This window comes from Momordica charantia (assembly GCF_013281855.1).
Source record: "Momordica charantia cultivar OHB3-1 chromosome 9 unlocalized genomic scaffold, Mcharantia_2.0 BLBB01000009.1, whole genome shotgun sequence".
Lineage (NCBI taxonomy): Eukaryota > Viridiplantae > Streptophyta > Magnoliopsida > Cucurbitales > Cucurbitaceae > Momordica > Momordica charantia.
This window is the reverse complement of record NW_028275167.1, coordinates 177,465-190,856: the sequence shown is the minus strand read 5'-3', so window position 1 is coordinate 190,856 and position 13,392 is coordinate 177,465. Positions and strand designations below refer to the sequence as shown.

The 13,392-nt window shown below is 36.6% G+C and overlaps 1 protein-coding gene across 2 annotated transcripts; it reads left to right on the top strand.

Annotated features, from left to right (window-relative positions):
* The first annotated feature begins 1,601 nt into the window (after window positions 1-1,601).
* ABCC5 (multidrug resistance-associated protein 5) lies at window positions 1,602-12,348 on the top strand. Of its 2 annotated transcripts, none has more exons than XM_022301827.2 (12): window positions 1,602-2,416; window positions 2,602-4,852; window positions 4,983-5,303; window positions 5,387-5,473; window positions 6,572-7,267; window positions 7,881-8,045; window positions 9,271-9,565; window positions 9,747-9,961; window positions 10,589-10,894; window positions 11,224-11,287; window positions 11,401-11,640; window positions 11,771-12,348. In XM_022301827.2, the coding sequence occupies exons 2-12, from the start codon at window positions 2,738-2,740 to the stop codon at window positions 11,860-11,862; spliced, it is 4,596 nt and encodes a 1,531-aa protein (XP_022157519.2). In that variant the 5' UTR covers window positions 1,602-2,416; window positions 2,602-2,737; the 3' UTR covers window positions 11,863-12,348. The 2 variants fall into 2 exon arrangements, with proteins under 2 accessions (XP_022157519.2, XP_022157520.2); XM_022301828.2 differs by having other exon boundaries at window positions 1,602-2,420.
* Window positions 12,349-13,392: the final 1,044 nt, after the last annotated feature.

Below are 13,392 nucleotides of genomic sequence, written 5' to 3'. Positions count from 1 at the left end.
AAAATAGTAGTCAATTTTTTTATGAAAAATAATAGTCAATTTTAAGAACAAAAAAAAAATCATTTGAAACTTAACCAACTATTGAAAACCTTACCATTCTCTCTCTTTTCTTTTCCTTTTTTTTTTTTAATGTTTTTCATCCTTCTTAAAAGTGCGTAACTTCTCAGCCAAATTTAAAATGAAAACAAAAAAACTATTTTTTTTTTAAACTTAACTTAAATTTTGAAAACAGATCTAAAAAGAATTTAAAATTTTTATTTTCTTAAAATAGAAAACAAATAATACAATGGCCTACAAATAGCCTCAATTTGTATTTTTTTTTTAAATTATCAGTTCTACAAACTTTTTAATACGTCCAACTACATAACTTTTAGTACAGTAATCGAAAAGTAGCAAGTGTCAATGAAGAAGGAACTTAGATATGAACTTTTGGGAGAAAAGAAAATAAAGGGAATGTGAAAAGGTGATGCTTAGGAACATAGTTTGGTACATTTCCAAGCAAAAGAAAGAGAGAAAGGAAGAGTTTGGTCAGAAATTTGTTTAGAAATGTGAGAATTAAGTGGGGAAAGGGGAGGAGACAATGTGGGCCAAATTATATGGTTCCAACAATCAACTATGACTTGGACACACCTCACTCAACCTTATTATTATTCTTCCAAACTCCTTTTACATCCTTTAAATCTAAATCTAAATCTAAATCTAAATCTAACCCTAGACCAAATTCATTGTTTTTTAAAAACGCGTAATTATTATTTTGGTGGGGTGATTAGATCAGGTACTTCTCTGAAAAATATTGGCGATCGTGTAAACGAAGTACTGTTACCCAAATGAGCTATAAACGGTGATACATGTGATAAACGGTGTGATAGTTTGGCAAAATGAGATTGATACTTTGGTTCGTGACATCCAACAAATTGCAAGCTCCTTCCTTTATATTTCCTTCTTGTATGTTTTTAGATAATTCAATGAGTCTACTCATCTCCTTGCTAAAAAATTCTTTAGTATGGATACCTCAATGTTTTGGCTTGTAAAAGATGGTGTAATCTATTTTTTCCTCAGCGGTAGCTCAATCGGCTGCGGCTCTGTTTTCTTTGATGAATTCCTTATTTCATAAAAAGAATTAAATAAAAATCATTTTGTTGCCTTATTTAATCGATGTGCTTTAAAAATATTATAATAAGTCTTTGTCAATAGAGCATAAATTAACAGTTAAGATATGTACTGAAGTTAGATGTTTTAATCTTCATCCTTAATAGATCACAACTATTAAATTTATTGTCGAAAGTTAATAGTTGTCGAAAGTTTGAGACTTATTAGATGCAAAATTAAACTAAACCATAAAAAATTTCAGGATCGAAGTCTAAAATTTAACCTTTAAAAAAGTTAAAAGAAATGATTGTGTTGTCCACTTGTGCCAAAAAAAAAAAGAAAAAAAAAACTACTCTATCTATTGATTTGAAAGTTAGGAGCTTTTTGACAAACATTAGGTGAGTATATAAAGACAATGAATTATAGAAAAACCAATAGAAAAAGAAAAGGGAATTGTAATGGACAAGGTCCGTATAGGGACACATATATAAAGAAAAAAGATATGATAATGGATGGCATCAGATTCGGAAGTGAGTGAGAAATGTGATGAAAAATCCACCAATTTTGGTTCGTGGAGTGACCTATTAACCGACCTAGCTTAGCTAGCGCGCACCCATCAAACCATACCAAACGACACAATCTTCTCTTCCCAATTCTCAAAACTCAAAAAGGGATTTGTTTTCTTTTGTTGGTTTTGAAGAATTTTTGTGATTCCTCCATTTTTCCCAACTGGGAATTCTTCTGGCAGTGATCTTCCCCGTGGCACAGCGGGCACACGCATGTAAGACACAGACAGAGGCCGGGGCGAGGAGGAAGAACAAAACAATGTACTCACAGCACAACACAACAGAGAGACGAAATTTGAGTGAGAATTTTGGTTAGCGTGGGAGCACCTTCAGGCTCCAAATAGCGCCATTGAGAAACCCAACAACAAAATCCTCACTACGCACGGCTCGGCAGTTTGTTTTTGTATTAAACCCCATAAATCCTCTCCTTTCTCTCTCTCTTCTCTTCTAGTTTTTATTTTACACGAGAGAACAAGAGAGAGTGCTGTCCCTCTCTCTCTCTTCTCCCTCTTTTGCATTTCTTTTTTCTTTTTCTGTTTGGATCCTACTCATCGTCATCATCGTTTTTAATACCCTTCTTTCTTTTTGAGATTTGGTTATCATTTCATACCCCCTCTCCTCTCCTCCGCCTCTTTCTTCTTTGGGTGGATTTATCAGTGGCGAATTGATTGGTATTGGAGAGGCAGCTGGTTTTGGTGCAACTGGGTTTTGGGTTTGCTCTTCGTCCTCAGTGATCACACAGTTACCTCTCGCCGGGGCAGGTTGGTCAGTTTCCACTGATGGGTCTTCTTCTTCTTTTTGTGATTGTTTTTTCCATCTCCCCTTTTGTCCATTTCCATTTCGCTACAGACAGAGACAGTATTTGAGCGTACAACATCTCTCTCTCTATCTTTGAGTTTCGTGTTGACAAAAAATTCATTTGTTGGCATGTGCTATGTGTCTGCAGGCTGTCTACCGAAATACTCATTAGGTGTCTCCGAGAACCCAGATGGTGAAATGCTCATTTTGATAACAGGGTTTTATCTCTCTCACTTAACTCGCCGCCGACTCACTGTTTTGAATCGCCTTCTCCCCCGCAATCAATGATGGGTGTTGCCCATTTACTGAATACAATCCAAGCTTTGTCATCTGATTTACGGTCCTCTAATTCCTTGTCGGAAGCATTTGGAACATTCCCAACATTGGAGCTCGCATCAATTTGCATCAATCTCGCACTTTTTATCTTATTCTTCTTCATTGTCTTGGCGAAGCGGATTTCTGTTTTCGTTGGCCGCCTTGGCATCGTCAAAGATGATGAATCTGGTGCAAATGCAAGTCCAATTCGGCGCCGCGCGGATGGTGAAATTCATGATGTTGACGTCGGGACCAGTTTCAAGATGGCGGTTTCATGTTGTTTCTATGTGTTGTTTGTGCAAGTTTTTGTCTTAGGTTTCGATGTCATTAGTTCAATTAGAGGGGCTGTTAAAGGGAAGGAGGAAGAAGAAGATTGGTCTGTTGTTTGCTTGCCGGCTGCTCAAGTTTTGTCTTGGTTTCTTTTGAGTTTTTTGTCTTTGCATTGCAAATTTAAGGCTTTAGAGAAATTTCCATTGTTGTTGAGGGTGTGGTGGTCTGTGTCATTTGTTATTTGTCTGTGTGCTTTGTATGTTGATGGAAGAGAATTATTCCTACAAGGCCTGGAATACCTTCGCTCTCACGCTGTAGCAAATTTTGCTGCAACTCCTGCTTTAGCTTTCCTAAGTTTTGTTGCTGTTAGGGGGGTCACTGGTATAAAAGCTTATAGGAATTCTGATCTACAAGAGCCATTGCTTATTGAGGAAGAACCAGGATGTCTCAAGGTTACCCCTTACAGTGAAGCTGGGCTCTTTAGTTTAATTACACTTAATTGGCTGAACCCCCTTCTCTCTATTGGTGCAAAGAGACCACTTGAACTCAAGGACATTCCCCTTCTCGCACCAAAAGATCGATCTAAGAACAACTATAAGATTTTGAACTCAAACTGGGAGAAACTGAAAGCAGATAATCCTTCAAAACAGCCGTCTCTTGCTTGGGCAATTCTGAAGTCCTTCTGGAAGGAGGCCGCTTGTAATGCCATCTTTGCTGGCCTCAATACTCTAGTTTCATATGTAGGTCCTTACATGATTAGCGACTTTGTCGATTACTTGGGGGGGAAAGAAACTTTCCCCCACGAGGGATACATTTTGGCTGGAACATTCTTCACAGCGAAGCTTGTGGAGACCTTGACAGCCAGACAGTGGTATCTCGGGGTTGACATTCTGGGGATGCATGTGAGATCGGCTCTCACAGCATTAGTATATAGAAAAGGCCTCAGGCTTTCCAGCTCTGCCAAACAGAGTCATACCAGTGGCGAGATTGTGAACTACATGGCTGTTGATGTGCAAAGAGTTGGGGATTACTCTTGGTATCTCCATGATGCTTGGATGCTACCTATGCAAATCATTCTTGCTCTAGCTATTTTGTATAAGAATGTTGGAATTGCTTCTATTGCAACATTGATTGCCACCATTGTCTCAATTATTGTTACCATTCCTATAGCTAGAATACAGGAGGACTATCAAGACAAATTGATGGCTGCCAAGGATGATAGGATGAGAAAAACTTCCGAGTGTCTGAGAAGTATGAGGATTCTGAAGCTGCAAGCTTGGGAAGTCAGGTACAAAGTGAAGTTGGAGGAGATGAGGGGTGTGGAATTCAAGTGGCTTCGAAAAGCTCTTTATTCCCAAGCCTTCATTACTTTCATTTTCTGGAGTTCCCCAATATTTGTCTCTGTTGTTACTTTTGCGACCTGCATATTGTTGGGTGGTCAGCTTACTGCAGGCAGTGTTCTTTCTGCTCTAGCCACTTTTAGAATCCTCCAAGAACCACTCAGGAATTTCCCTGACCTGGTGTCAATGATGGCTCAGACGAAAGTTTCTCTAGACCGTATCTCTGGACTGCTGCTGGAGGAAGAATTGCAGGAAGATGCAACTATTGTCCTACCTCGAGGTGCAACAAATGCAGCTGTAGAGATTAAAGATGGTCTCTTCTCCTGGGACCCTTCCTCTCTAAGGCCAACTTTATCAGGAATACAAGTGAGAGTGGAGAAAGGGATGCGTGTCGCCGTTTGTGGTGTTGTCGGTTCTGGGAAATCTAGCTTCCTCTCTTGCATTCTTGGGGAGATTCCGAAAATAATGGGGGAAGTAAGTCTTTTAGAATTCTCCACTCTTAATTTTGTCAAGCTTTTCACCTGCTATATCTGAGGTCCTCCCTTCTTTGTTATTGGAAATATTGCAAATTTCTTGAGTACTTGTTCATTTTTTCTATGCGCAGGTAAGATTATGTGGTACTTCTGCATATGTGCCTCAATCACCTTGGATACAATCTGGAAACATAGAAGAAAATATTCTTTTTGGAAGTCCTCTTGACAAACCAAAATACAAGAATGCAATTCATGCTTGTTCACTGAAGAAAGATTTGGAGAATCTCCCGCATGGAGATCAAACAATAATTGGTGATAGAGGCATAAACCTAAGTGGAGGCCAAAAACAACGAGTTCAGCTTGCCAGGGCGCTTTATCAAGATGCAGATATTTATTTACTGGATGACCCCTTTAGTGCTGTTGACATTCACACTGCACTAGACTTATTTAAGGTTATTTATATTTGTTATGGCATTCCATATTGTTCTCAGGTATTTGGTAGTACGGTTACTTACAATGGCAACATGTCATGCAGGAATACATTATGACGGCCCTAGCAGACAAAACTGTCATTTTTGTTACACATCAAGTTGAATTCTTGCCCGCCGTTGATTTGATATTGGTATGGATTGTTCTTATTTTATGTAATTCTTGCTTTTGGAGAGTCCTACTCTGGAATATTTTCCATATATTTTTTAAGTTTTTCTGTCTGCCGCCCATTCATAATGGTAAATTGATTGGGATTGGTCTAGTGTTCTGACGCCTCTGATCTTATGATGTGCTTGCTCTGTTTTCTTCTTTTCATCTTTCTTTCATCCCGTTCATTTTAAAGTCTTTCTAGACATTCTGGCTTAACCTGCTCCTCTCTCTTGCAAGAAACAATTTTTTAATTAATAGGTCAAAAGTTGAAAAGAGAAGTGGAGACATCTACTCAAAAGTCTAGTGAAATTACAAAAAATAACTCCGACTGATGATGACAGATACTAAAGAAAAAAAAATCTCTAGAGAGCATACACTGTCACCATGATGACCCTAAGAATCAAACTATGACACTATCTTCTTAAAGTCTGAAAAAAAATGTGAGAATTTGATGAAGACTGTAAAAAGTTCTCTTGAATTATTGTTAAAGTGTTTGGTTAGCCATTGATATGTAATTTAGAACTTATTATACAAATGGATTAAGGTAACTTCAATCCCACTTCCAGTCCTCTTTAAAGGGCATGGTGTCTTCCTTTTGCTCCACAGAACCTTTTTATTCAATACAAATTTTCATGAAAGTATTCAATAGGAGGATTAAATGCTAAAAAGAAAGGTGAATTCAATGGGATTAACACAAGGCTGAAAACCTATGTTTTAAGAACCTCGCTTGAATAAATGGGGAAAAAATAGCAGGAATGTATAGTACAATCATTGTGATGAAGTCCTCTGATGGTTTATTCAATATAGGTGATTGTAGGGTGACATTTATTGAGCTGCTACTCACATTTTAAATCAATTTTGCAACTCCAGTATGATATTATGTTCATGTAATTTCGACGTCTCCTATGTTTTTCCATTTTTTCCCCATAAAGAAAAAGAAGTATGCAACAATAACTCTGGATTAATGGAATTACAAGGAGTAAACAGAAGATTCTGGAAACATAAAATCTCTTGATGACTTGGATATAAATACTGTTAAGTACTTTTCTGTGTATCACATGTAGTAATGTTATTAATACAGGTTATCAAAGAAGGCCGCATTATACAGGCAGGAAGATACGATGATCTTTTACAAGCAGGAACTGACTTCAACACTTTGGTATGTGCTCATCATGAAGCTATTGAAGCTATGGACATTCCCAACCATTCATCTGAAGATTCAGATGAAACTATGTCTGCAGATGAATCTCTTAACCTTGGTAAAAAGTGTGATCTTGTTGGAAATAATATTGGTAATTTGGCTAAGGAAGTGCAAGAATGTATAACAGCAGCAGAGCAAAAGGCAATCAAGGAGAAGAAGAAGGCAAAACGTTCTAGGAAAAGACAGCTTGTACAGGAAGAGGAAAGGGTGAGAGGCCGGGTGAGCATGAAGGTCTACTTGTCATACATGGCTGCAGCATATAAGGGCTTCTTGATCCCTCTCATAATTGTTGCGCAAACATTGTTTCAATTCCTTCAGATTGCAAGCAACTGGTGGATGGCATCGGCAAATCCCCAAACTGAAGGGGACCAACCTAAAGCGACTCCCACGACCCTCCTTTTGGTCTACATGGCCCTTGCTTTTGGGAGCTCTTGGTTTGTATTTGTGAGGGCTATTCTGGTTGCTATGTTTGGTCTTGCAGCTGCTCAAAAATTGTTTGTCAAGATGCTTACATCTATTTTTCGTGCACCCATGTCATTCTTTGACTCGACACCAGCAGGGCGAATCTTGAATCGCGTAAGTTTCTCCTTCTAAGAGATAGATGTCCATTTCTAATAAATTTAATCATGTTTTTTTTATAAGAAACTGAGTTTTTCATTGAGGCAAATGAAAACAAAAACACATATACAAGGGCATACAAAAAAAAGTGCCCCAAAGGAGGAACACTAACTAAAGAAAGGGTCCAATGCAAAAATAAAACATAATTGATAATTACAAAATAGATTCGAAACATACCCATAAAGAGACATTGAATCTAATGAGATCAAAAACAGACTCATTGTCTCTCTCCACCCCTAAAGATTTTGTTTTTCTCTCGATTCAAATCTCCCACAAAATCGCAAAGAAACAAGGGTGCCACAAAAAACTTCTTTTTTCACATAAAGGAGGAAACAAGAGCGCTTCCTCCACCATAGCCCCCCAAATCTATTGTGAACCCAAGCCACCTCGAAGATCTCAAAGAACCGGCCACAAATAGCCAGAGAAAATTGGCAATCCCATAGGATGTGATCAAGATCCTCTAAAGCCTTCGTGCAAAGAACCGGCCCCAAATCAATTTAATCATGTTATTCACACACACACTAAAGTTTCCTTTCAACTCTGAATTATTTTATTACTTTTCGTCTTATAGGTGTCCATTGATCAAAGTGTTGTGGATCTTGATATTCCTTTCCGACTTGGTGGGTTTGCTTCAACAACGATACAACTTATCGGCATAGTTGGTGTTATGACAGAAGTTACCTGGCAAGTGTTGCTTTTAGTCATTCCTATGGCCATTATTTGTCTGTGGATGCAGGTGAGTACTGATTACAGACTCCCTCCTCCTAAGTTTCTTTTACGATACTCAATACTTTCGTCATATTTGGCATTATGAGAATTTTTTTTTTCCTGTCACTTTTACTATGTCATTCTTAAGTACATCATGCAAAGGTTTAGATTGGTTCTAAAGTATTATGTAATTTTATGGTATAGATTCCAGGATATATAAATTCTAAAAAAAATCTTTTTCTTTTCCCATATTTATTTATTATTCTCTTGTCAATCTGTTCGTGATGTTTCTTTCCATCATTATAGAAAGGGAATGGTACAAACGCTGTAGTCTTAGAAGTCTGCTCTGTTCGAAAAGGAAATGGAATCTTGAATTTTAAGAATAACAATTACAAGAAAGGAAATCTATTTGCTATACTAGCAATAATATATATAGCAAATAATGTTTATTTTTTATTCTTTTTTGAAAAAAAAAACTCATTCTTATCCCCATAACTCAAGTTGTATAACTCTCACTCAAAGGAAAACAACCCTTAAGCTTAAGCATTTCATTTATTGAGCGGTCTCTAACCCCTTTATTTTTGCCTGTCTCCTTTAGAATCTATTTCGATTCTTCATTCAGATCTAGTTTAGTTATTGAGACAATTAAAAAAGGTTTTTCCTTGTTCCAGAATCCTTTATCCTTGCCTTGAATCATTGGGTTTAGACATTACTTCGGTGATCTTTAATCGTTTCAAAATGGCAGCAACATACCATTTTTTGTGATTTCTTTTTATGAAAGAATCATATAAATAATGGATTCTCGCGTGATACACTTTTGATCAAATTTGACGTTTGAATTTGAAACTTGCTCGAATTGGATCCTTTCGATTTCTATATCGAACATATACTTACGAAGTTGTTTCAACTTATTGATTGACACTAACCCTAGATCTCTGCCCTTACAACTGATTGTAAAAATGAGGAATGTCTGAGATTGCAAAAGGACTCTCCAGTTAGCAATAGTTGGAGATGGTAATTACAAAAATTCTTATCTAATGATCTCTTTAATTTTTTTTGAGTTTTCTTGCAACCAAATATAGTAGAGTCACAATGGTTGTTTCATAAGATTAGTTGATGCACGCCCAAGCTAACCCAAATATTCGAATTCTGTTGCTGAAGAATTCTGTTGGTCTTCAGAAGGACTAACTGAAAAGTCAGTTCAGTCTCTATTTTGATGACCTAGAGCTTACTAAGAGCATTTTATTGTGCAGAAATACTACATGTCTTCATCAAGGGAGCTTGTTCGCATTGTAAGCATTCAGAAATCTCCCGTTATTAATCTATTTGGCGAGTCAATTGCTGGAGCAGCAACAATACGAGGTTTTGGACAGGAAAAACGGTTTATGAAGAGAAATCTTTATCTTCTTGATTGTTACTCTCGCCCATTCTTCTGCAGTCTTGCAGCTATTGAGTGGCTCTGTCTTCGCATGGAACTACTCTCAACCTTCGTCTTTGCTTTCTGCATGGTTTTACTTGTCAGCTTTCCTCATGGGAGTATTGATCCAAGTATGTTACATATTCTCTTCTAGATTTAATGCATTTTTGTATGCTTGGTCTTTGTACACTGTTATGGAGTCCTTGTTTCTACAATATAAATTGTCAAAATGGGCTAACATAAATTGGACTTGGGAAAAATTTAAGAGGGGACTGGATTGTGAAAATTTATCAACCAGGTGATCCTTTGTAGGTATGGCCGGCCTTGCGGTAACATATGGTCTAAACCTAAATGCTCGCCTGTCACGGTGGATACTTAGCTTTTGCAAGCTTGAAAACAAAATTATATCTATTGAAAGGATTTATCAGTATAGCCAAATTCCAAGTGAGGCACCATTACTTATTGAGGATTCTCGTCCGCCTTCCATGTGGCCTGAGAATGGAACTATTGAGCTTACTGATCTAAAGGTAAGGGTTTGCCTAGGTTATTATCATGCTTACGAGTGTGCTTATGAGTGTGCGTGCCTGCATTTTTTTTGTTCAATGTGGTATTGAAATATTTTCAAATGTTCAAAGTTTAATTTTAATCTTATAAAGTCTTAGAACTAAGTTCCTTTTTTCTATTTTCTTATTTATTGTTGAAGCTCTGGAGTTATGAACTGTTTTCTACTTTGACAATGGATTGCCTGCTGATATTTGTTTTCTATATTGCAAATTAACCATTATGGAGATTATTGGTTTTTTTTATTAGACAAGAACATTTGTGTTTCCCAGTTCGTGTGCCACATAAATAAGGCTGAAGAATTACTTCTAGTGCTTTTCTATTATGCTTTTTATAAGTCGATTAATTATGAAACTTGAAAAAGTTTTGGATTTCGTCAACCCAGTTTAATAAGATTGATAGAATATGAGGCTTTTGCTACCTTTGATGTTAATTTGAGATAGAAAACCACGGTGGTTTGGGTAAAAGGTGATAAATAATTGTTGTTCTTGAGGTCAGGCCTTAGTACATGTTCTTGGTTAACTTTTAGCATATCCTTGAGACTTGTATCAAACTAATGGTTGTTAGATAAAACTGACAAATTGCTCATCAAGGTTCGATACAAGGAGAATCTTCCGTTGGTATTGCGTGGCGTAAGTTGCTGCTTTCCCGGTGGAAAGAAGATTGGGATTGTTGGTAGAACTGGAAGCGGTAAATCTACTTTGATCCAGGCGCTATTCCGATTGGTAGAACCATCAAGTGGAAGGATAGTTATTGACAACATCGATATTTCTACAATCGGCCTTCATGACCTTCGAAGTCGGCTTGGTATCATACCTCAAGATCCTATTTTGTTTGAAGGGACAATTAGGGGCAATCTCGATCCCCTTGAAGAACATTCAGATCATGAGATTTGGCAGGTTTGATCTCTCTCCAATTTCCACTTAACTACCTACTTTTTCCACTAAAATTGCTATAGTAGTAATTCTAATATACTCTCATTGGGAATAAAACATGAAAACCAACGGGTATCCTTTATTAGGGGACTTATTCAATAAATTTTAAAGTTTAAGCACGTGTTAAACACAACATTGAAGGCGTAGGAATGTATTATATGCTTTTTGAAGTTTAGAGACTTATTAGACGGTCTTGTGAAAGTTTAGGGACTAAATTTGTAATTTAACCTATAATGTCCTTAGTCATAATAAAATAAAATGTGTTTTTCTGATTTATATATAATGTCACCCAGGCATTGGATAAGTCGCAACTAGGACAAATGATCCGCGAAAAGGAGCAAAAACTCGATACACCAGGTATTTGGAGCTAGTGTGTATGGAACTTATCCTCCGTATTCTCTTTTGTTTTGCACTTAATGTATATGTCATGTTTGGTTTTTGATGGTACCATCCTTGCAATTAACTCGCAGTGCTCGAAAATGGAGATAATTGGAGTGTGGGGCAGAGGCAACTTGTAGCGTTGGGCCGTGCACTATTGAGACAAGCCAGAATACTTGTTCTCGATGAGGCCACAGCATCTGTTGACATGGCCACAGATAATCTCATCCAGAAGGTTATTAGAACAGAGTTTAGAGATTGCACCGTATGCACGATTGCACATCGAATTCCAACGGTAGTTGATAGTGACTTGGTCCTGGTACTAAGTGATGGTGAGTATTGCCTGGTAATTGGAAGCCAACAAGGCATTACATTAGTACACTAAAAATAACACAGTATGCATTATTTTAAAATAAATTTAGAGAATCCAGCTGAGATCTTTATTTGGAATGTGGTTTGCAGGTAGAATTGCAGAGTTCGATACCCCGACACGACTATTAGAGGATAAGTCATCCATGTTCCTTAAATTAGTGACGGAGTATTCCACGAGATAAATGGGCAAACCAGACATTTTTGTTAAGATGGGATGCCTAAGATGCAATGAGGCGGGAGGACCGGAACTGGTCGACAAGGATAGGAAACAAACGATTAAATAATAAAGAGAGGAGATGGAGATGGGGCAGCAGGGGTGAGAGTCAAAGTGTAAATTGGAAGTTGTGTTTATGGAACGAAAGATTGATGGTTCCGGTTAGCAAAGTTAGAATGAATGAAGAATAAAATCAAACCCATGTATGCCAAAGAAAAAAAAAACAATAATTAACACGAAAGAGGAATGAGAGTGGCCATGGTTTTTGCAACAATGTAATGGTTGGTTTAGTTAGGGGCTAATTTGTAGAGTTGAGTTAGCCAAATGTTATTTCTTTTCTAGTGCAGCAAAATGACATTACTCTCTAGATTTTGGTATTAGACTTTTTCTTTTTCTTTAGGGAAACTTTCAAAAAAAGCTTTTGAAACTGCAATGCATTTTCCATTTTTGTCAAGTTTTCTTTGGGTTTAATGCTGCTTCCAGGTTGGTCAATGTAGACATAGCTTACAAGTTATTTACCCTTAATTTTCATTAGGGTGAACTTCACTGCATCTTATGACAATTAAATGGATCTATTGTAATAAATCTTCATTTGATCTTGTACAGAAAGACAAATCTATGGCCTGGGTATCAAGAAATGTATAGTTCCAGCAGGGGATGAAGCTTTTCATTGGTTTCAAGGAAAAAAAAAATCTTTTCCTAATCCATACAAGTCTTTTTTATTGAGAAGTTGGACCTTCAAAACGTTTCTGATTGGATTAAGGATGTGGAGAATTTCTTTGCCTATATGGACACTCCTACATGCTGGGATTCTAATACAAACTAATAGGAGAAGGTTAACTATAGTATCGTATTTTTCACAAACTCCTAAACCATCAACACAAATAATATATCACACTTATGAATTACTCATACGAATAATTATCGCACTTGTGATAACCTCACTTAATTCGATATTATCAAATTAATCAATCCACATCATGTAACTTCGTAAGTTTGGGTCTACACTTTTTAGACTGGGTCGGCCTAATGAAGAGAGTGATATATATGCACATATTTCCAATGATGCCTTACAAATGTAGCAAAGAAATTAATAGTAAATTTCAAATAAAGTAACTATTTTTCTAATTTGCAAGTATAGGAAAAAAACGACCTAAATGAAAAATAGAAAAGTCAATTATACTTATTGCATTGATGTACATGAAATCAAGTGGTTCAGTGATATGTTTCATATTAGATATATCATCATTATATCATGATATACTTAAAATGAAGTATATCACCAATATATTTAGTATAATATATATACTTTATATTAGGTACATTAGTTATATCGCAATGTAACTAAAATTAAGTATAACTAACATAGGATCGCAATGTAACTAAAATGAAGTATAAGTGTATAACTAATGTAGTTACATTGTTGATATAACTAATATATCTAATATGAAATATATCTTTAAAAAAACCATAGAGTGTTATTTAAACCAAAATTTTC